Raw genomic sequence first — 24,798 nt, 5'->3', positions numbered from 1 at the left:
GCTCATTCCAGCAACATCCGTTTGCCCAGCAATATGTCTTGTTAGATGATGAGTGGTCACAGGTGGGTCTACAATCAACGGATCTTTGTTTCATTGATTCTTCATCATATGGGAGATTCGAGGATGCCCTTGGATACATAGGGGTGGCTGTCAAGTTTGGAGAGGGCTGCGAAGTAGTGGCAAAACATCTTCAAATGCATAGAGATTCAGATATCCACACCATAACTATCTTCACAATTTTGATATTTAGGCACTATAATAATTGGCGAGGTTAAAAATAAATTCTATCAGTCCCTATCTATGCATTTTTTTATGGGGATTAATCCTGTTCCCTTCCTAAAAGAGCCCCAAGAGGATGGACAAATTCATGCACTGAGTGCTGAGTGTAAGGTGGGTGTAGACACAAATGTTAACAACTAGTTGATGACACTATACTAAAATGCCTTTAGAATAAATAAGAGAGAATTTATAGAGAATAAATTATTGAATACATAGTCCTCGGCCATTTAATCACAGAATTAGCTTATCAGAGCAGTAGGTCTCATAGATTGAGAGGAATTGAATATCCCCAGCTAGTAGATCACTAAGAATCTTCTTAAGCCCAGAGCCCATTTCATTATTAAGTTAAAAAATTAATAACAAGCATTTGTAAGAACAAAGTTCTCACAAGCAAGAAAGATGTATATATTTTAAGTTGAGAATTAAAAAGTGCCAGTAAAAGGAAAACATCGTATGTACACCAAAGGCTTTTACGGCATATTGACTCTTGCAGACATGTATGTGTCAAAATCTAGATTCCACATGTTCATCGTGGCAATGGAGGAAAATGGAAAGCAAAAACCATACTAAGGACCTGGTAGATGTGCTTTTGGAGATGGCACAAAATGAATGATTATTAAGTTAAACAAACAGCTACACAGTTAATATGCTAAATAATATGTTAAAACTATCAAACACTCAATAAACAGAGGCATCAATGGTAATTCCACCTGACTACTAAAGATTCGTGATGTTACCTGGATGACAAAGACAGCTCACAAACAGCTCTGATTCTCAAGATTCCAGCCCCTGTTCAAAATGTTTACACTGTTCACAGATATTTTTTCCACTGTTCTTGGAGGTTATTTATAGAAGGTTTAAGCAGTCGGTGAAGTAATTCAATGGAATGTCTGCCCAAAAGTAATCCACAGACAGATTCTACAGATCGTCAAAAGATATGTTCAGATATATAAAGATCTACAGCTATAAGATTTTCAAATAAATATGGTCGGTAAAGAAGAATTAAAGGAACAGTATTTAATAGAAAAACCACCAATGGTATATGATTTGATGAATGGACACGTTTGGACTGAAATGTCCACCTATAATAGCCTATCGGCTAAACATGGGATGCAATAGTTCAGAAGTAACATGTTTCCAAGCATTTTCTCTTAGAATTGTTGATTATAATTAGAGATCTATCTGGCCAATGCATTAAAAACAATTTAAAAAAATTGAGATCAAGTGTTATATAATAACCTTGTCCTATCGACGAGAAAATTGGACATAACTCCTATTTTATTTTATTTTGTACATCAAAATGGCTAAAAGGGTGAAAAGAGTACTTAATTTATATTTAGGACACTACAAAAGTTGTAAATCAAAAGAAGCAGCACTCAAATAGCACCATCTTGACTGAAAAGGCAATTAGCAGAAATTCAAAACATTTTATATTAAGTGAAGTCGGTGCAAATAATTAAATAGGGCTGAAATATATATAATTACATTTTTTTCTAGGTAAAATCAGCTTGCCAACTTATGCAAACAACATATGTACATGTCAGAGTTGATTTGGGTAAGGTTTTTAAATCAACACTGCAAACTGTTTTATTGGAAAGTCAACTCATTCTAGAATTTTTTGCTCCTCTAACACACATAATGTTTGCTCAGCAATGCAAAGTTCTTCATTAGTAGGGATTACTAATATCTTGATCTTTGATTCATCCTTCTGGATTTCCCTTGTGTAAGGTTTATTTTCATTGTTCTTAGTATCATCTATCTCAATATCAAATGCACTGAGGTGAGCACAGATCATTTCTCTAATTTTGGCCGAACCTTCACCAACACCTCCACTAAATATCAATGCATTGACATTTCCTTCAAGATGAAAAAAATAAGCTCCTAGATACTTCCGAATTCTGTGAACATAAATTTCAACAGCAAGTTTATGCCTCTGACTCCCTGCATTAGATGCTTCCAAAACATTCCTCATGTCCTTGTCACCACAAATGCCATGCAATCCACTTTCATTATTTAATACATAATCAATTTGATTGGCATTGAAATTTTTTTGAGAAGCCAATATCTGACAAATAGCAGGATCAATGTCACCACATCGTGTTGCCATAACAAGCCCTTCTAATGGGGTTACACCCATGGTTGTATCTATGCACTCCCCATTCCTGATTGCTGCTATGCTAGCTCCAGCACCAAGATGAAATGCAATTGCATTAACATTCTCTTTTGCCAGCCCCAGATATGTCGATGCTCGATCTAGGAGGAACTGGTAACTTGTTCCATGAAATCCATAACGCCTTAAGCCAAGTTTCTCATAGAAAGTATAAGGGATGGCATAGATGTATGCATAAGGAGGGATAGTTGAATGAAAGCCAGTATCGAACACAGCAACTTGAGGACACTGGAACAACTCTTCTGCTACTCGGATGCCCTGCATAGACACCCTAAATTAAGTTGTGTAGCTTGTCAAATTGCAATATTTAAGAGTACACAAAAGCATGTGTACCAGAAGTACAGGCAGGCTAATGGTGCAGCACATCATTCGATAAACCGAGGACTAAAATGAAAATGCACACCTCAAGATTTGGAGGGATGTGTAGAGGAGCCAAGGGGGATGCTTTCTCAATAGTCTTCTTAACTTCTTCAGTAACAAGCATCGGACGAGTTAGATGCTCTCCTCCATGGACAACCCTATGTCCCACACCATAAAGTCTGCCTGCTTCATCTTTCTGCATCTGAAGCAACCCCATAACTTTTTCCAGAGCTGATCTGTGGTCTGTAACATTAACTCCCTGCAATCTATGATCAGCCCGGTGAGAACATTGTTTTTTCTTGTGTTTTGATATTTATTTGCTTAAAAGGAAAATGTAAAACTCCACAGCCAAGTTGCTAAAAGATAAGCAAATGACAACTAACATGTATGTTACCTGTTGCTTGTCTGCACTAATTTTACAAATATACTAGGTCATCATTCAACATCAAATGTGTGTTTATTTGCCACAAATTTTCTGTTTAGTTATTACTTCAATTCTTTTATGGAACAAAATAGAAACTACAAAATGTTCATAAATCATCAGAACTCCAGATTGGTTGAAACACAGCCTCTAAGCATTATTAGTCAGGTCAAGCTATTTTACAAGTTTTCAAATTGTGCTTTGAAGTAAATGTGCATTGGAGTGTACTTTGATTCAAGTGATAACACGGTGAAATTCATCTTTTAATTTTTTACATCAGAAATTTTGAACAATCCCACAGATAAAATGCTCACAGCATTTAGCGTGTGTTATTCCAACTAGTTATCTTCTTTGAGTTGCTTGGAGCTGGAACAGCACAGGGAGATCTTAAGACTACGGACTGCACATTCAGTCAGGAATGCAGCGAGCTCTAAGGTATTTGAAAATTTTAGAGAAAGCTAAAATTGCCCTTGGTTTAAACAAGATTAGCTTCAAAATGGGCAATAGAAATCAGGCTAGCAAAATAAAGAAACTAGAAATCTATTAATGTAATAAAGCAAAAAAATGAAATTCAAATATCAACCATAGATGAGTTGTGTCTCCAAGAGTCACATTATCTTTACATAATTGGCAATCAAGGATGCTGGAAGAAAAAATAATAGTCACAGATGGAAATGGCATCAGCAGACAGAGTTAATGAAATTACAAGACAAGATAAAAGATCTATACCAAAAAATGGTCAAGTTGAACAGTATTGAAGGGCTTCAAAGTCTCAATACTCAAAAAAATACTAATAGCCTTCTTGCATGGATGACGAAAGAGACGACCAAATGCAAGAATGTAAATTTGTGGTCGAGGAAATTAAAAAATATCATTTTTATTAAGAGAACACACAGAAGTGGACCTACTGCAGAGTTTTATTTGGCTGCTTTTGTTGATTTTGATGAGGATGAATTAGAAACATTTTCAATACTGCTAAAGCCTACCAGAACAAAGACATCAAGAGAAGATTTAGATAGCTGAAGCAGAAAGAGTAATTTGTTTGACACAAAGCACGATTCCAATTGTTAGCAGAAACTAAGAACAAAGATCAATCATCCTCAATTTTAATATATGATAAATATTTATATACAATACAAAGAGTAAAAGGTAGAAGAGAGAATCCCTAATTGCTCCTTCATAAAGAAAACAGGCCAAAGAAAACTGCATCAGGCAAGAGGAAAGCTATAGTTTTTCAATCAAGCACAGCTATGGGCCAGAAAGCGCCAAAATTCAGAAGGACATTGTCCGGCAAACTAGATAAAATTGAAACAAAATTGTCTTAGTGATGGGACCATTACCATCTGTACCCCTACAGAATTTCCTATTAAAAATGCAGAGCATCAAAGAATTTGACAATGAACTATTTTCCAATTGAAAGAAAAAACTTTGGCATCAGAAGACCTCCCTTCAATCAAGCTTCCAAGCTGCACAAAGCAACAGCAAAAACATGATGACTACATTGATAGCCAAGATACTTGACAGCTAAAATTACTAAATTAGTCAGTGCAACACAATATACAACAATAATCAGGAACAAATTGTCATTCAAAATCCTGTGCCAGCTTGGTGTGAGAAAGGGATCAGAGATGACAAGGGCCTGTGTATGACATCGGTGACACTCCCCTTGGGAACCCAGACCAACCACCTTGCTGAAATGACTCACCCTTATTCTGCTAATTTTCAGATCTCTGTCACTTGGTAATTCTGACAACAGTATGCTTGAAAAGGTTCTCACTGAGTTCTATTTGTTTCCAATATGCAGAGTTTCTTGTCCATACAATATTTCAATGAGAAAGTTTTCTATTATGACAAAAGTGATACATTTGATATTGCAAACAAGCAACAGAAAAATAGTCCAATAATTTTATTTATTATTTCCAAGCAATCTCCATGTACATTCTCAGAAATTAACAGTGCTTGTGACAAAGATAGACCAACCTGTATAGATGGATTGTGTCTTTTATGTGCACCAGGAGTCTCCCACAGCTAGGTCCCCCAGCAATTGCCAAGTTGTGTGCGTGCTACATTCCCCACACAGCAAGTCTTCAAACTGTACTGGGAAAACTGACTGTATATCCCAGCTAGGTCGGCAGCAAAATAACAAGCAGCAAAAAACAATCTTCATTATTCTACAATCCAGTCCGCAGGAAATGGGCCTTCTCTGTATTAAAAGCAGATAACACCCAGACAAACACGCTGACCCAGAACTGGTTGAACGCATCCAGCAAATAGGTGTAGCAGTTCAGACGTGACTTCAACAAATGACTCATACATCATTAAACAATACATCAACCATGGCCTAAGGGTTGTCTTGCAAATTAGACCCCTTGGCCTTATATTTCACTATTGTCCCTAAAAGGTCCTAAATGACAAAAATATGCTGACTTTGGCTTACAATATTACTTGCTTGTTACATGATTGGCCCAAATGGTCTATGAGACCTATTATTTGTTTACTAGCCTACTTGGATCATCCATAGCTTGGATCATTATCTTGCCTTGAGGATGCAGCTGCACCATACTCCACGGGTGGCTTTTGTCTCAAGTCCTCTTAGATACCAAATACTGTATATCACCTCCTTGTTTCTTCACATCTTTAGTCATCCAGGTGGCCTCAGACTCAGGGAGTCCCTTCAATTTGACTAAATGTCGAAAGTATGTTTTGTGCTTGGTCTTCTTGGCTTCCCTGATGTCCAGTATACACTCCATCTGTGGTACCTCTTTTGGTGGAATCTGCCTGACCCATTCTTCATCCTCTGCAATTTATTGTCCTCCTGTTCATCTGCATTAGTGGGCTCTTGTACAATGTTAATCTCAGATACTGAAGATAGAAGAAACAGCTAACTCTGACAGAAGTTCAACCTTGTAGGCATTTGCCCCATACTTCTCCAATATCCTGCATGGACCTATTCTTCTCATCATCAGTTTACTGTAGCTTCCTTTGGTAACCTTTCCTTGTTCAAATGGACCATAACTAGAGCTCCAACTGCATATTGCACATCTCTCCTTCTTTGGTCTATCCTGTCCTTGATCTTTTGAGTATTATGCTGCAGATGATATCTAATGTGCTGGTGGATTTCCTGCATTGCTTCTTCCATACTCTCTGCATGCCCACTCCTCTTAGCTAGACCTTGGATGTCTCTAAGTTCAAAAACTCCTCTTGGGTGGCCACCATAGACTATTTCTAAGGGACTCATGCCTGTGCTTCTGTTTATGGAATCATTGTAGGCATATTCTGCCTGAGGAAGTATTGTATCCCAACTTTGATTGTGTTCTCTTGTCAGACATCTAAGGAGATTTCCCAAAAACCTATTCACAACCTCAATTTGACCATCTGTCTGAGGTTGATAGGACAAACTAAAGGCCTGTTCGTGCCTAACCTCATCCACAATGTCCTCCAGAAGTGTCCTGCAAATTTACTCTCTAACAGACACAAGACTTAGAGGTAAGCCATGAGTCCTTCCAATCTCTTTGAAGAACAACCGTGCATTATAATCGGCATCACTAGTAGTCTTACATGGGATCAAGTGTACCATCTTACTGAATCTGTCAATAACAACAAAGAAACTATCATGTTCTCAGCAATCCCATTGCAAAATCCATGCTGAGGCTCTCCCAAGGCCTGTTTGGTATTGGCAAAGGTTTGTGGAGCACTGCAATAGTTGAGATTCACTTTGCTCTCTGACATACAATACATCCTTCAACAAATTTTCTGATGTCAGTCTGCATCTTTGGCCAGTAATAGAATCTCCTTACTAAGTCAAAAGTTTTATTGAGCCCAAAATGACGTCCCAATCCACCACAGTGTTTTTCCTTCACTAAATTGTCCCCCATTAAACATTTTGGGAATACAAAGCTGAGAGCCCTTGAACAACAAGCCATTTTGTAAAGTGTAATCAGAAAGTTCACTATGAAATGCATTTTCAAACTTGTTACAAACTTTATAAATCTCTTTGAAGTCCTCATCTTCAGCGTACATGTCTTTGAGTGCCTCGACACCCATACTCTGCAGTTGTACCTCTTGTATTGTCAATACTCCTCTCTGAGAGCATCAGAAACCTTATTAGCCTGCCCCTTCTTATATCTAATGGTGAAAGTGTACACTTGAAGACTTTCAACCCACTTCATGTGCCTATGATTCAGTTTGTCCAATCCATTCAAAATTCTAAGTGCATAATTGTCAGTACATACAATAAATTCTTTAGGAAGCAAGTAGTGCATCCATATCTTAAGAGCTTGTACCATGGATACAGCTCCAAATCATAAGAGGAATATTCCCTCTTTGTTTCATTCAGTTTCTCACTTAAAAAGGCCACAGGTCACCCCTCTTGGCTTAACACTGCACCTATTGCTAATCCACTTGCATCACATTCAATAGTGAAAACCTTATTGAAGTCAGGTAACACTAGGGCAGGGTATTGAGCCACTTTCTGTTTGAGGTATTCAAAACTTTGATTTGCTGCATCAGTCCATTCAAATTTCATGTCCTCCTCCCTTGATTGTCTCAAGATAGGAGCACATATATGACTGAAGTTCTTTATAAATTTCCTATAGAATGTAGCCATGCCATGAAAACTTCTCACCTCACCTGCATTTTTAGGAGTTGGCCAGTTCAATATGACATCCACCTTAGATGGATCCTTTTTCAAGTCCCCCTTGGAGATTACAAAACCCAAATAAACCAATTCCTTCTTCATTAAGTCAAATTTTTCAAGGTTAATCATAACTTCTCTTCATGGAGCCTTCTTGATACAATGTCTAGGTGTTTCAGATGTTCTTCCCTGCTCTTGCTAAATAACAATCAGTCATCTAAATAGACCACAACAAACTTTCCTATGAAATCTTGCAACACTTCATGCAAAAGCCTCATAAAAATTCTTGGGGCATTTGAAAGACCAAATGGCATGACAAGCCACTCATATAACCCTTCATTGGTTTTAAACACAGTTTGCCACTCATCCCCCTGTCTGATCCTTATCTGATGGTACCCACTTTTCAAATCTATTTTAACAAATAAGTAGCACCCCTTAAACAGTCCATTATGTCCTCAATTCTGGGTACAGGGAATCTGTACCTTATAGTTATCCTATTAATGGCTCTTGACTCTGTACAAAGCCTCCAACTTCCATTCTTTTTAGGAGCTAGTACAATGGGCACTGCACAAGGACTGAGACTTTTTCTAACCAACCCTTTGTCAAGCGAATCCTAGACCTGGTTTGCAATTTCTTCATTTTGTTGGGGAGTCATCTTATACGCAGCTTTATTTGGAAGTGTGGTCCCTGGTATTAAGTCAAACTGATGACTAATATCTCTTATGGAAGGCAAGAAATTGGGTATGTTTCCTCCAACTATACCCATATACTTCCCTAAAAATCCTTGCACATCTTTGGGGATCTTTAATCCTACACCTTTCTCCTCTCTCTCCTTGGGTTTGAGGACTAGTGCAAACCCTATTCCCTCTTCTTCCTTCAAGGTTTCCACGAAATATTTTTCTCCTACCATTATCAGACTTGCCCCTAATTGTTTAGTTTCCTCCTCTAACAGTGACTGTATTTTGTAAGTCACACCATCCTTTTGGAAAGAATAAGAATTATTCTCTCCATCACAATAAGCCTTCCTATCAAACTGCCAAGGCCTACCTAGTAATAGATGGAAAGCATCCATAGGAAGCATATCACAAGATTTTGTCTCTATACCCCCCAATACTAAATCTACCCATGCCTACTCATTTATCAGTATGTGTTGTCCTTTGTTCAACCAACTGACCCTATGTGGACAACTATGGGGCATCATTTGTAATTTTAATTTATTTACTACTTCTAAAGATACAATATTATCTGTAGAGCCTGAATCAATTACAACTTAATAGATCTTACCTTGGATTTACCAATTGATGTTGAACAAGGCCCCCCTTTGTGATGGGTCTGCCTACACAAGTTCTTTTTAAAATGTTCTTGTCATCAAGGTCTCTCCCATCTTAGACGCTAGGTTCACCTCAGGAGATGTTACACTTCTTGCATTTTATTGGACGAAAGTAGCCCTTCTTTCTGCACCATGAGAAGTTGAGGTCTTTTCTGGACACCTATATGCAGGGTGCCCCAACTGATTGCAGTCGTAACACTTCATAGAGGAGAATTTGGATCCTCTCCCTGATCCATTTGTCCCTCCTCTTCCATTAGGCCTTCTCCCTCTATAGCTTCTTCTGCTACTTGAGTCCCCTGCCTGCTCTCCTTGGTTGGACTCGCCATAAGGCCTTTGGTTTGGGACTTCCCCCTCCAAAACTGCCTCTGCCTCTAAAGCTTCTCCCTCCTTTGCCACTATTACTGCCTTGTTTTGCCTTCCTTCTTATCTTATCCTCAGCTCTCAAACCCAATTGGAAACATTTGTGTATTGTTTCTAGTGCCAAATCAGCTACTTCATTTTAAATATTCAATCTCGGTCCATTTAAATACTTTGCGACTTTTTCTGACTCATCTTCTCTTCCTTTTTGTTTGAGAGTCACTTTATGAAACTTCTTTGTATAGTAGCTTACATCTAGATCTCTTTGTTTGAGATTTTGGAGTCTCCTATGCATCTGAACATTGTAGTCAATGGGCAAGAACTGACTCATTTCCCTGGCCTTCTATGATGACCCATCTTTAGACCTTACATAGAATTCCACATATTCTCTATTGAACTTTGGTAGACTAATTTCCATAATCTATGATATCCCTTATCGGTGTAAAATGTTCCCTTATATACTATATTATATGAAAAGGTATGTCTTTTTGTTAACTCTAATTATTATTTATTAATATCACAATTATGATTATGTTTTTAATATTTATTAAAATTAAAAATATTATTATATATAATTTAGTTTTTATATTTCAATTATATGTAATACTTAATTATCATTTAATTCATTTTCATTCAATAATATTGTTATTATTATAATTTAATATATTGTGTGATATTATATTATAATATAAAATTATATTATTATTTATGTTAATTATTCATTTTATATTTCATTATATTAATCTTATTTTAGCAAGTATATCACAGTCCTCCCCTCTCAAATTTGCTTGTCCTCAAGCAATTAATTTGATTTTGCTTATTCATAGCTCATAGTCATTCTATTACCTGCATACACATTAAGTGCTTGCAAAAATATACATGTTAGTTTATGATGGCCTTATTCAAGAACATATGAAATGAAAACACAAAGTAGACACATTACTGCATAAAGACACAATGCAAACAAGAGTAGATACACGAATGCATGAAGACACGATGTAGACACAGAGTATACATGTTAAAAATTTGTTATATTCCTTTTTATAATTCAAAATAAGAAAATTTTAAGGAAATGTTTTACCAACTTCAATCATAAATGTTGTGCTCTTTTTCTCTGTCTGGAAATAAAAATTTCTTGAATATGTGTCTTTTAGACACTTTCATTTAGCTAATACTATAATAGGGCGTCTAATTCCCTAGTGGATGGTAGATTTACAGCTGCTCAACTTTGGACATGCTCAGCTTGGGGCTCCCTTAGATCTTTATCCATATTGGGATCCGCTTGCTCCAACACAACCAATTTACTCCTCCCCTTGTGCACACTCCCTACATTGTGGATGGTAGATTTACTGCTCCTCGAGTTTGGACGTGCTCAGCTTAGGGATTCCTCAAATCTTTATCCATATTGGGATCCTCTTGCCCCAACGCGACCAATTTACTCCTCCCCATGTCCACACTCCCTATCCACTTGGTATGTGCTTAATTCAGTAGTGAATAGTAGATTTATTATTTCTTAAATTTGGACATGCTCAGCTTGGGGCTCCCTCAGATTTTAATCCATATTGGGATTCTTTTGCCCCAATACAACTGATTTACTCCTCCCCTTTGTGCACACTCCCTATCCATCATGAATTTAAGCACAAAAATTTTGAATAACATCCCCTTCTGAGACCTTTCTTTATAATTCCAAATCGAAATTAAGGAATGGCCTATACCTAAGAATGTGACAGAAGTCAGGAGTTTCATGGGATTGGCACGATTCTATAGGAAGTTTGTCAAGAATTTTTCCAAGATAGCTTACTCAATCACATCATTTCAAAAAAAGGGGAAGAAATTCGTATGGACGGAAAATGTCAATCAGCTTTTGAGTATTTGAAAGAAAAGTTAACTACTGCACCCATACTAAGAGTACCTGACCCACAAAAAAAAATTGCAGTCATAACGAATACATCAAGGAAAGGAGTAGGAGGAGTGCTAATGCAAGATGAGCAAGTGATTGCATATGAGTCAAGGAAATTGAAGAATTACGAGCAGAATTACGCCCCCCATGATCTAGAATTGGTAGCTATAGTACATGCCATCCAAATGTGGAGACACTACTTGATAGGGAAACCTTTCGATCTTCTCTCTAATCACCATGGCCTAAAATACATTTTCACTCAACCCAACCTTAATGCTAGACAGAGGAGATGGCTGGAATTTCTAGCAGATTATGAATTTGATATTAATCACATCAAGGGCAAGGAAAATAAGGTGGCAAATGCCTTAAGCAGAAGGAGATACATTTCCACGATTGCTGTCACAAATTTCAGATTAAAAGATCAGATACTACAACATCTAGAGCATGATGAATTTTATGCAGAGATAAGCAAAGCTCTCATCAAAGACCCACAGGATCCTAGGTATTCAGAATTTAGGATAGAAGAGGATGGATTGTTAAGATATCATGACAGGATTTATATAGCCAACAAAACTGAACTTCGAAGAATGATTCTAGAGGAATCCCATTCAGTTCCATATTCAAAACATCCTGAAGTAACTAAAATTTTGTCAAATATAAAACCTCTATATTTTTTGAAAGGGATGAAAAGGGAAATAACAGATTTTGTGGCAAGATGCTTGGAATGCCAAAGAGTAAAAGAAGAACATTGTTACACAGCTGGCCTTTTACACGCAAATGAGGTACCAGAATGGAAATAGTAGATAATTTCCATGAATTTTGTACAAGGGTTACCTATGACACGGAATAGACACAACACCATTCTAGTAGTAGTGGATAGATTGACTAAGGTTGCTCATTTTATACTAGGAAATCTAACTGATGGAGCACTAGAAATCGCTCATAAATTCATAAAGGAGATTTTCAAACTACATGGAGTTCCAAAGAAAATTATCTCAGATAGGGATGCTAGGATAACCTCCAGATTTTGGCAAACATTATTTTCAACATTAGGAACTAAGCTTAACATCAGCTCAACTTATCATCCTAAGACTAATGGTCAAACAAAAAGAGTAAACCAGGTTTTGGAGGATCTTTTAAGAGTTTTCTGTATGGATCAGCAGTACCTATGGAAAATGTATCTACCCTTCGTAAAATTTGCTTATGACAATTACTATCAATCCACCATTAAAATCGCCCCCTTTGAGGCTTTATATGGCCGCAAATGTAGAACTCCTATGAGCTGGAATTGATTAGAGGACAGACTTATTGTTGGACCTGAAATGCTTAAAGAAATAGAAGAACAGATAATCCAAATTCATCACAGATTGAAAGAAGCCAACAATAGACAGAAAAGTTATGCAGATGCAAAAAGGGTGCCTAGAGAATTCTCAATAGGAGAAAAGGTGCTATTAAAAATAAAACCTCAAAAGAGTACCATCAAGTTTGGTAAGAATGCAAAGTTGGCCCCGAGATACGTAGGAACCTTTGAAATATTGGAAATCATGAACCCGGTAGCCTACAGAATTGCCTTACCATGATGCATGACGTCTTCCATGTGTCATATCTTAAGAAATACATCACTCATCATGATCATATAACCTATTACAGGTGCAAGATCCAAGGGTGGTGGAAATAGAACAACTCAGAATACTCGAGGATGTAAGCGACACTTACAAAATCAAGATGTGACTCAATGCAAGGTCCAGTGGGATCAGTATACAGAGGATAATGCTACTTGGGAAGATTATCATGAAATTTTCCAAAAATGCCCTCATCTTTTCTCCAGGGCTAGAGCCCAAACTTTTATTTTTCAGTTCTTTCCATTGCTGTAATGGTTTGGATAGATATTCATTTAAGTTTTTTTTTTTTTTTTTGATTGCGACATTCTTCAGGGATGATGAAAACTTAAGGGGGAGGGTATGTTACATCCCCATTTTTGACCAAATTTAAATTGATTATAGACATTGAATCAACTGGATTTTCTTTCATAATCATGTGAAAAGGGTAGTTAAATATAATTGTTGTATTCTATAAAAATTTGTAAATGTTTAATGATGATGGTCGTTATCCATTATTTATCATACAATGATGATAGTAGTTAAGAGTAGTTTGGTTTTGGAATTATGGTTCAATTCCTTGCTAATATCTTCATCAAATGTTATTATGGATTTATCATGGAACTTGTTGTTATTGTGAAAAATGTTGCACGGGTGATTGTAGGAGAAGACGAAGGGGAGAAGCATTGCTAAACGGGATCAACGGAATGGGGTACTATCTTAGTCCATTTATCTATTCGACAGGTATGACCTTTAACTATCTTGGTAAAGACCTAGCGATTTAAACATCAAGATACAATCAATGGACATGCATGAGCTATTAAATAAACATTTAAAAATATTGATTTTCACTTAATTAATGCGTACCTCAAATGACTTTTGATTGACTTTTCCACTACATCATTATAATACATATTTATGTACATACACAAATATAAATTAAAGATGATAACATAGTATTATTTTTATACAAGATTTTATCTATTTAATATGTACATTTAAATGCATGTAGAAGAAGATAAAATAAATCTTCCAAGATGAAACATGTATTTAGATATACATAATTAAAAGGTATGACCTTGGATAAACATTAACTATGTACCATCTTAATAAAATATATTTACATGCAAGTAAATAAATATGATTATAATATTCTTTGATTCACAACCTTCAAGTTCTTTCTGAATTTATTTATTTTCTTTATAAGAGGCCAAAATGCACATTTGGCATTCAATATCAAAGAATCAAGAAGACAAATCTTTAAAACCATTTATGAGTTACAGCTTGCTTCTTCAAATACCTTTATTTATGAAGCTATGACAAACCATAGGACATCATGAATTGAATTCTCCTCCCTCACAATTTGATCTCTGAATTTCTTGCCACATTATTTTCTTCTCTTTACCTCTGTTGGAAGTCATGATTGATAATCACTCTAAGTTTGAGTCCAGAATATCTTACGAGAAGAGACCAATTGATAGCGTCCAGCAAAAGCTCATCTATTTCAAAAGCTAATCAGGTTATGTAATTGGATATCATATCCGAATGAAATATAGTACTTTTTTTATCAATTGCTATTGTGCGTGTATTTACAGCAACAAGGATTCTTTCCATTGAATGTCGTACATCATCTATGTTTTCACTAGATAGTTCCTTAGTGAGTCAAAACTTCCCAAGTCAAGTCTCGATCACGAAATGTTTTTGCATCTTTATATTACTGTTGAATGACAAAATCGAATGATATTCTTTTGCAAGCCTTAAGTGTTCCCCGAGTCATATAAGCTATGATGTATTGAAACATGAAATATTATTACATCAATTGAGGAATCAGCAGAATGAGTTGGCTAAACTCTATGATTTAAACACCTTGGACTCACCCAGTTGTATGGCCATGGAAGAGGTGAAAAGGTGAGAAAGAAATCTGCAAATAACATGGAAGCAAAATCAGATGTGTCATAACAAATATATAACTATTATTTTAAAAAATAAGGAAATCATTTAATAGCTCATGCATGCTCATATTTATTGTTTCCTATTGTCAAGTCGAGCGGTCGTGATAAGGTAATAGAACCCATCCAAAAACCTTGGCCAAGGTCGTTAAAGGGCATGTTTGCCTTCATAAAGTCACTTGATGTCAGTAGTGTCAGTTATTCAGACATGTCTATCCATCACTGTGTGAACATTCTAAACACCGGAAATGCTCAGATGGCTAGACTAGTAGTACCCCAAGCCCAATCTCAGGGTAGGGAGGACCTTTCTTTTCAAAAGATTGTGTGGGGATGGATATGGTCCGAAATTTGGGAGGTTAAGCCTAAGTCAATGCTTCTCCTCTTACTGAAAGCCGAGGCTTGCACAACTAGTTAAAGACTCGCCAGTTACTTCTTGTATGTTTCTTCTTTCCATTCCTGATATGTATTTTTATTTCTCTTGTAATTGATCATGTATTTACTTTACTATATGCAAGGAAAGATAGGAAATTGTTATTTTAGTTACTTTAGTTAATCGTTATTTCAATTACTTCAGTTAATCGTTATTTCAATTACTGTAGTTAATCATTAATTCAGTTACTTCAGTTAATCGTTATTTCAGTTGAATGGTTATCATAGTTAACCGTTAGTAGTTATATCAGTTAAACTCTCATAAAAAAGGTTTAATATGTTTTGTTTCGAAAGTTAGTTGACGAATATTCCTTCATTTCTATGTGAAACCAGTTATTAGCTCTTCTTTATTTTCTTATGAAAATCCGTTTGTTACACCTACACTATAACATCTTGCAGGAAAATCAAGGGGCCATACATGCACCAAATATTTTTGAACCCTAGGCAATATTTTGGACAAATTGGACCCAAATTCGGTATTGGTTCGAACCAATATGTGGTCTGGAGGGCAAAGTGATGAACCCTAGTAACTAAGTTAAAAACCCATATTAAAACTCTAGAAACAAATCAAAAGATCAACTTATTTTGATTTAAGTCCACAAAATATTGTGATGAAAATGTAGTGGTTTCTTCTTGCAATGTACACTTAATTTGCTTCTAATTTTTAACTCCAATTTTGGAAGGACAATTTATAATGTTGCTCTTAAAATTTCTCCAATGCAATTATTTAGGAATTACTTGACAATCATATATATGAATCTCACCTTCTTTGACTTTTCTCACAAGAATATTATGTAAAATATTGCACTTATAATCTATTGAATAATTCTCTCCATTTTCTATATATCTTATATGTTATTATTCTCTCCCATAATCATAATAATTGATGTGCTTATTCTCATGCACTATTATTTCTTTTCTTATTAGTAATTCCTTGCATAGTCCCCTTATTTGTTATGTCCTTTGTCAGCAATTTTTCATGTTTTAAATCTTCTCGTATACGTGTGTGTGTGTGTGTGTGTGTATCGATTCCTTATTCTTTGTACCCCATATTATTATTCTTACCACACTTTCCTTAAATTCCACTTATAACTTCTCACCTTTATAAGCAACCTTGTATCCCCTTTCGAATTTCATGCAAAGATGGACAAAATGAATTTTGTGTTCTTTCTTGTTTCGATTGTTTTAGTAGTTAATCATAGTATCCTCGAAGATATTTTTGCATTAATCTTTCTATATGGACCGATAACAAAGCACTTACACTTGACTGTCATGAATCACTACCATTGTCACTGCATATTGTAGAAAGCATACGTAAATTTGATATGTTTGAAATCTTCTAATTGAGATGTTGAGCCAAATGGAAGGAAATGGGGGACTGAATATCCTTCTAAAACCACCAGCAACTTCTACCTTCTCGTGAATTTTTCCATCACTTAGTCTCCTGGATAATATGTTCAAATTTATTTTTTCATGGATATGGAGTATTCGGCATGGAGATTGCATGTTAACATGGGTTGCATTGATTCTAACTAGTACCATCATTAAGTCTATTTCTCATACTGTGCATTATGCTTGAACACCGTAATTGATAAGATGGCCAAGTGCATATGCATTTGCCTAATATTCTTATTGCTCATGTTTTCTATTTATTATTATGCTTCCAGTTATATGCCTTCATCTTCTTGTCAATTAATGTTTTATTTGGCGATATCTATAAGAAAATATTCTATTTACCCTAAAAAGGGTTTAACCAAAGTTCTTTCGTATGTATAAGTGCTTGCAAAAACATAGGGAAAGTGAGGGTGTTGTCCACCGCCTAAAGGAGAGAAGCGTAATTTTTGCGAACGAGAGTGCAACACCATCTAAAAAGTGGAGCATGTTGTTGGCTAAAGTTTTATGGCTCTCGTGAGATATTGGGCCTATTATTTTTTGTGAAGTATGAGTCTGAGTAAAGTTGTCATGCCCTCCAAAGTCATACATCGCTTTGATTACTCTTTTATTTATTAATCTTCACCTATAGTGATTGGAACTCAACTTTAGATTGTATAACAATGTTGACTGGATGTTTCTTCTATTAACTATTGATACCCACATAATTATGGGATAATCAATCTCCTCTATTAAAGCACACCATATACTGGTGCCAGAATTCTAGTATTTTTGGAGTTGCAATTTCTATTAGCACATCTTCTAATCCTCTGGACATCCTATCCTTCTTCGATTCCCATTACCACAAATGCTGATGTTTATGGTCTTTTAAATAATGATATTGTTGACTATGAGCAACATTATTTGTGTGCTAATTGTATTATCCTTCTTGGTTGAGATTTATCTTGATGTCCCCTATAAAAGCCCTTTAGATGTTACACTAGCCAGCCTATGTGGCTCCTCCATATGGTGCAACCAGTCTTCCTTGACAGTGATGCGGACTTCTAGACTCTTGTCTGCCCTTTCCTATTAATTATGTATGCTTATTTTTCCCTCTACATACAGTTGATGTTTGATGATACTCATTCTCTCTATCTTATTCCTCCATTGCTAACAAATCATCAATTATTGCCCTCTATTGAGTGCTTGTCTCCATTATTATAAAGATAAAATCATTCACTTGAATCTTTTATAATAGTTTTCAATGCTGCATATTCAAAGATTTTTATATACTTGAATTGAAGTTCTGATCATTTTCTATTTCTTCATTCGATGATTTTTTTGTTTGGTCAGGTTTACTCTACAAGATGGCAAGATTATGCTCTGATACCATTTGTGATGACCCGTCTTTAGACCTTACATAGAATTCCACATATTTTCTATTGAACTCTGGTACTAATTTCCATATTCTCTGATATCCCTTATTGGTGTAAAATGTTCCCTTATATACTATATTATATGAAAAGGTATATCTTTTTGTTAACTTCAATTATTATTTATTAATATCATAATTATGATTATGTTTTTAATATTATTAAAATTTAAAAATATTATTATATATAATTCAATTTTTATATTTCAATTATTAATATTAATGTTTTATTATTTTATATAATACTTAATTATCATTTCATTCATTTTCATTCAATAATATTGTTATTATTATAATTGAATATATTGTGTGATATTATATTATAATATAAAATTATATTATTGTGTATGTTAATCATTCATTTTATATTTCATTATAAACATCCTATTTTAGCGGGGATATCACACCATTCTCTCTCAAGAATTTGTTACATTCTTACCCTCCTTGATCCTCTCCACTTGTACGAAATTCCACCAAGAGAGGGCAGATCCCTTCAACTTGGCTTTTTCTAATTTGACCCTTTTATCTTCTGGCACTTCCTTATACTCAAAGTAATTGCTTAGGGCTTCCACCCAATCCATGACCTCCTCAGGGTTTAGGCTACCACTAAGCACAGGTAGCCCCACAGTAGCATCTCTGTTAACTAATTTCAGAGCCTCCACAAATGCCTTTTGATCTGCAGGCAAATCTACCTATCTAGGGGCTTCTTCCTCCCCTTCCTCTTCATGGTCAGTATCATTTCCTCCATCTTTTTCCTTCCCTTTTGCAATTCTCCAAGTTTTGTCTCAACCATCTATTCTATCAATTTCTTGATAGCATCTTGGGACATGCTCTTTGGAGGCACGGTGCTAGCCTCAAGAAAATCTTCCTCTTCTCCTGTTGGCATACACTAGTATTTCCCTTCCCCAAGGTTTGTAACCTTAATCTGATACCAATATGATGAGGAGGCTTCAATGGAAGGATGGATTTTCACCTTGAACCAACTTTTATCTCTAGGGTCTCACATCCAATTCAAGTACCCCAACCTTCACCACTCTTGGATACTCTCCTCTATTTACACATATTCAACAAGGATTTCTAGGGTCACTCTACCCACATGACCATCAAACAAGGCTTGACCAAACTTTACCCTTTCATTGCTTGGATTCCATAGGCTTGATTTCTTGAGACATAGGGGGTTTGGACACTCATCCTACACTTCAACATACCAACCTTTCGATATAGTCTTTTTATGTCAAATGAACCCAAATTTAGGTGGTTTTAAGGTTAGAAGGGTCTTTTGTTACCTAATTCCTTCAATATGGCTCAAATAGGCCTAATAGCCCAATTAGGTTGACTTAATAAATTTTTGGTATGCCATTTTTTACTACCAACTGAATCTTCCCAAACTAGACACCCTTTTGGGCCTTCTATACAATATCAAGGATTCAAACTTTGATCACTTCATTTGACCACAATTACTTTAATGCCCACCTATTAGGCCCTTATGACTTATTTGACTAGTTTACTGATAACAAGGGTAAATGAATACTTTACCTCCGCAACTAAATGTTTCCAACACCTTAGAAAGTTGGAATAGACTCTACTCAACACCTCCAATGCATCCAAACCCCTTCAACACCTTGTTTTGTCTCTCAAAACCACATTGTTTGTGCTCAAACTTGCATGTCACATAAGGATGCCAAATCTAGGGCTTCTTGCCAAAATTGGCCAACAGTTTGAACGGGTGTAAAACCTTTAGAATCTTAAAGTACATAATTGGACCTTGCAAACTCCACAGAATCAAGATTTTTGGTTGGAGGATGCAAGGCCAAATCCCATGATTTGTCTCCAAACCCTAGGTTTTAGAGGGTTTCAAGCAATTGGTGAAAATTTGCTTGCCAAATCCTTTTCTTGTCACTTCAAAACTTCAAACCAACTACAATGTGAAGCTATTCCATGCTCTAACCAAATCTATAACATATTTTACTCTACCAATCCAATCACATACAATTGTAAGGAAAATTGCACAGAAAACACAATAAAAACTCGGTTTTATTCCTCCAAACTTCTTGCTAAAACTCCAACATACCTTCTTGGGCCATTACAAAGTTATTTCAAACATAACTTCAATGGTTCCTAATTGGTTTTTGAAGTTCAGCAATTTTTGGCAACACAATTCAAAATCTTGCAAAAAGTTGTCATGTCAATGTTGCATTGACAACAACATTTTTACCAATCTTGACAACTTTTGTGGAACTTGCCCCTAGACTTCTTTTAGGAAATTCAATACTGTACAAATAGCTCATACATCATTAAAACAATACATCAACCATGGCCTAAGGGTTGTCTTGCAAATTTAGACCCCCTGGCCTTACATTTCACTATTGTCCCTAAAAGGTCCTAAATTACAAAAGTATGCCAACTTTGGCTTACAATATTACTTGCTTGTTGCATGATTGACCCAAATGGTCCATGAGACCTTATTATTCATTTACTACCCTACTTGGATCCTTCATAGCTTGGATCATTGTCTTGTCTTGAGGGTGCACTTGCACCACTCAAGAGGATCTAGCTCTTGGCTTACCTAATATTTAGAGTCGGAATCACTAAGTTTGTGGAGATTGTCAAGTTGGGAAGCAACATAGGACACCATTCAAGGATAGTGACTCATGTTGAGCCTCAAGGATATTGCAATTGGTTCATGTTGATGTATGTGGTCCAATGAATATAGCTTCTATTACCAATGGTAGATATTTCTTGCTTTTTGTTGATGAATTCAGTCATAAAATGTGGATGTACTTTCTTAGACAAAAATCAGATGTGTTACTATATTTACAAAATTGAAGGCCTTATTAGGAAAAGAGTTAGACTATCCTATAGTCACACTTAGGTTGAATAATGGGGAGGTGTTTTGTTCTAATACTTTCTCCACCTTCGATGATACACATGGCATCAAATGTCAATTAACCACACCGTACAATTCACAACATAATGGCAACGTTGAAGGTCGAAACCACACTATAACTGAAATGGCCAGGTCTATGATAGAATACAGAGTGTTCCTAAGAGTTGCAGTCTATCTCCTTAATCAATCTCCCACACAGACTAAGGAGAAGACACCTGAGGAAGCCTGGATTGGTCACAAACCTAGGATTAGTAATCTAAAAGTCTTACCCTGTTTAGCATATGTTTGGATTCCAAACACTAAGTGCTCCAAGTTGGATTCCAACAATCAGATGCTTATGTTTGCAGGGTACAGCGATGTCGTCGGTAGAAATTGTGTATCAACTGACGGGTCCCTTCGGAAAGGTTCTTGTATGTAGCCGACGGGTCCCTTCGGAAAGGTACTTGTTATGTAGCCGACGGGTCCCTTCGGGAAGGTTCTTGTAATGAGCCAACGAGTAGGATAGTATGTATTATTTGTTATGTAAGCCGACTTGTGCCCGACGGGTTCCTTCGGGAACCTTCCGAAAGGCCCTTCGGTGAGTATTTATAACCCCTTCGGCAAGCATTGTATTCATCTTATCATCCAAGCATAATGTACTGGTTGGCATATGCAAATAATAATGAGAAGAGTTTTGCTGTTCGTATTCGTGTTCATTGTCTGTGTGCAATTCTTAATTAACCTATGCGGTAAACATTTGGCACCGTTGCCCGATGGACTTGGTACGCAGGCAGGCGAATGGAAATTAAATGCTGAATCAGTTGAACAAGAATAAGGATAAGCTGAAGGAAAAGGATGACATACGTGTCGCGCAGGAAAATTTAATTCTGGCACAGCAGATAGAGCGTCGAAGGAGATTTCAGAAGATTGCCGACGGAAACAAGAGCGCGGAAGGATTGTTGAAGGAGACTCGACAACGGCTTGATTTGGTGGAAGAAGCGAGAGAGGAGTTTCTGAACTTGCATACGCCACGGGAAGAGAATCCTGACGGAAGGAGATCGACTCGCACGGCTCAGAGTGCCGAGGGAGCACGAGCGTGGAGTGACCTCTTCGTCCGAGATATACTTTCAGAATAGATAGCTTCGGTTGACGAAACCTCTTCTTCACCAAACAGTGCGGAAGTCGAAAATAGCGCGGTTGTCCAGAACAGCACGGGTGTGCAGAACAGCGCAGGTGTTCAAAACAGCGCAGGAGCTCAAAATAGCGCAGGTGCTCAAAATAGCGCGGGAGTGCAAAACAATGCAGGTACACAACAAAACCCTCAACATACAGTAATAATGGCAGGTCCAAAAGAAAAGTTGCCTAAATTTGATGGTGAAGGAACCGCCGATCCAATTCGACATTATAAAACATGTGAAATGATCTAGAGAGCAAATGGCATAACAGATATGAACGAATGGGTCCGACAGTTTCCAGCCACCCTACGGGGTGTTGCGATTGATTGGTTTACTGACACAGATCCGCAGAAGTTAAACAGTTGGGATAATATTAAGAAGGAATTTATTGTGGAATTTCAAATATTGCGAGATGATAATGAGATTGTAGCGGAGATATTCAATACTAAGCAAGGGAAGAATGAAATAGTCCGAGTCTTCGCCAGGAAGTTAAAGGACCTGATCAATAAAATGGAGAATAAGCTGGCTGATGGGCTACAAAAGAGATGGTTCACTGAAGGCCTTCGTTCGAAGCTGCGAAAGAAGATGAAGATCGTACGACCATCAACATACATTGAAGCGTACAATTGGGCAATGAACCTCGAAAGTGACCAGAAGACAAAGAAGAAGAACAGCTCGTCCGATTCAAATGACGATGCATCTTCAAGAGAAGATAGCAACGATGACGAGGGAAGCAACAAGAAGGTGCGTGCCCTCCAGAAGGACATGATTCGGATGATGGACTTCAAGAACATGAACAAGGAGACTAAGGGCAATGACCTATGGTGCACGAAGTGCAAGAAAGAAGGCCATACGAAGGGATCCTACCCAAAAGAGCAATTTTGTGAGATCTGCCAAATTCTAGGACACTCAGTAAAGGAATGTCCTTTCAATTTGAAAACAAGAACACCGCAGCAAGTGTTCCCGACACAGGAGGCATCCCCGTCAAGAGGGAACGGGAACACCAGTACGGAAGGTGCCACATCGGGAGGATATAGAAACAATCAGCGCGGTCAAAACAACAATAATAATGGCAAGAGGAGTCGAATCCAGTACGATGCCAATGGTCGGCCGATAGTTCAATGCCGCGCATGCAATCTGTGGGGTCACTTCGCCCGAGAGTGTACAACGGCGAACACACCAAAGTTGTTGTGCAGATGGTGTGGACCTGGTGATCATGAAGATGCTAGGTGTCCGAAGTCAGGAGTAAACTTGATCACCGTCGAGATGGACGAAGAAGAGGTTCTAGCCATCACGCGGCAGCAAGTGAAAGTGTACCCCGACCCAGCGGAAGAAAAAAAGAGACTGGAGGAAGCACGGGCAAAGATCTAGAGAGCAACGCAGGTAGGAATGGCACAACTGAAGGACACGCCGAGTACCTCCGTACGAAACTGCGCAGAACAGAACACTGTACGGCAAATATTGCAAGCCGAGATACCCGTCAGAATAAATGATCTGTTGCTCACTATGCCTCAACTCCGATCGACACTCGCAAACATCGTTCCCGCTACTAAACTCCCAGGAAAACATGAAAGGGAGCAAGAAAGTGGAGCAAGTACAGCAGACAAAAAGGAGAAGGAAAGTGGCGCAAATGCAGAAGATCCGATGTTGTTAGCCCTCTCATCCGGACGCCATCCGGCAATTGTCGAAATGGGAATTCTCGGGACTGTATTGACAGAAACGATTGTGGACAGAGGTCCAGTGTCAATGTGTTGCCTGAAGACACCTGGAAAAGGTTGGGACAACCAACATTATGGCCGCCTACATTCCAACTGTTAACAGCCGATCAACATGGAATCAAGCCATTGGGAGTTCTAACAGCACAACCAGTGACGATTGGAACACAACCATTCTTGTTGGATTTCATCGTGATCCCACTGAAGCGGAGAGGATATGATGCCATTCTGGGCCGGGGGTGGTTGATACAAGCCAAGGCAAAACACGATTGGAAGAAAAAATACTTTATCACTTGAAAGCAAAGGTCGAAAGTATGTCATCGATCTACACACTCAGATGGTTGGAGACGAAGCTTTGTGGTCGGATTCCAAAGGAGAAGAGGATGAGAGGAGGCAGAGTATGGAACTCGATTAGGAGGGAGTCCTACGATTGGAAGGAGATGACGATCTAGATTCAGTAAATGGTCTTTACCACTGGCAGATAGAGGATTACGAGCTCTTTCCAAGTTGTAATATGCTAAGGATCGACGAAGGTAAGAAAGAAGAAGGAAATGAATGTCCGAAGGAACAAAAAGAAGCCGCGAGAGGAAATGAATGTCCGAAGGAACACAGAGAAGCTGACGGAGGAAATGAATGTCCAAAGGAACATGGAGAAGCCGAAGGAGGAAATGAATGTTCGAAGCAACACAGAGAAGCCGAAGAAGGAAACGCAAGTATGACTGAAGCTGAAGGAAAGAACATATAGTACGAACCTGAAAGGAGGAAAGATTCTACTGTACGATCGCGCACGAAGAAAGTATTACGTCAAACCAT

The 24,798-nt window shown here is 37.3% G+C and overlaps 1 protein-coding gene across 11 annotated transcripts in view; it reads right to left on the bottom strand.

The window, feature by feature from the left end:
- Positions 1–1,686: 1,686 nt before the first annotated feature.
- LOC149565926 (uncharacterized) overlaps positions 1,687–24,798 on the bottom strand; it is a 90,028-nt gene continuing 66,916 nt past the window's right edge. For 4 of the 11 annotated variants that reach the window (XM_089819392.1, XM_089819396.1, XM_089819402.1 and 1 more), the window contains 2 exons: positions 2,853–3,068; positions 1,687–2,707 (listed from right to left, as the gene is read on the bottom strand). In XM_089819392.1, coding sequence (XP_089675518.1) covers positions 1,883–2,707; positions 2,853–3,068 — 1,041 coding nt within the window. In that variant the 3' untranslated portion in view covers positions 1,687–1,882. Of the gene's footprint in view, positions 2,708–2,852; positions 3,076–5,210; positions 6,887–14,925; positions 15,021–24,798 lie in introns of those variants that run through there. The other 7 variants (XM_089819395.1, XM_089819398.1, XM_089819397.1 and 4 more) reach the window with 4 other exon arrangements.

The sequence above is a fragment of the Cupressus sempervirens genome, chromosome 3 (genome assembly GCF_028749045.1).
Source record: "Cupressus sempervirens isolate cs-2001-9-10 chromosome 3, ASM2874904v1, whole genome shotgun sequence".
NCBI lineage: Eukaryota > Viridiplantae > Streptophyta > Pinopsida > Cupressales > Cupressaceae > Cupressus > Cupressus sempervirens.
Note: the sequence above shows the minus strand (reverse complement) of the source record. Positions and strands in the feature narration are given on the sequence as shown.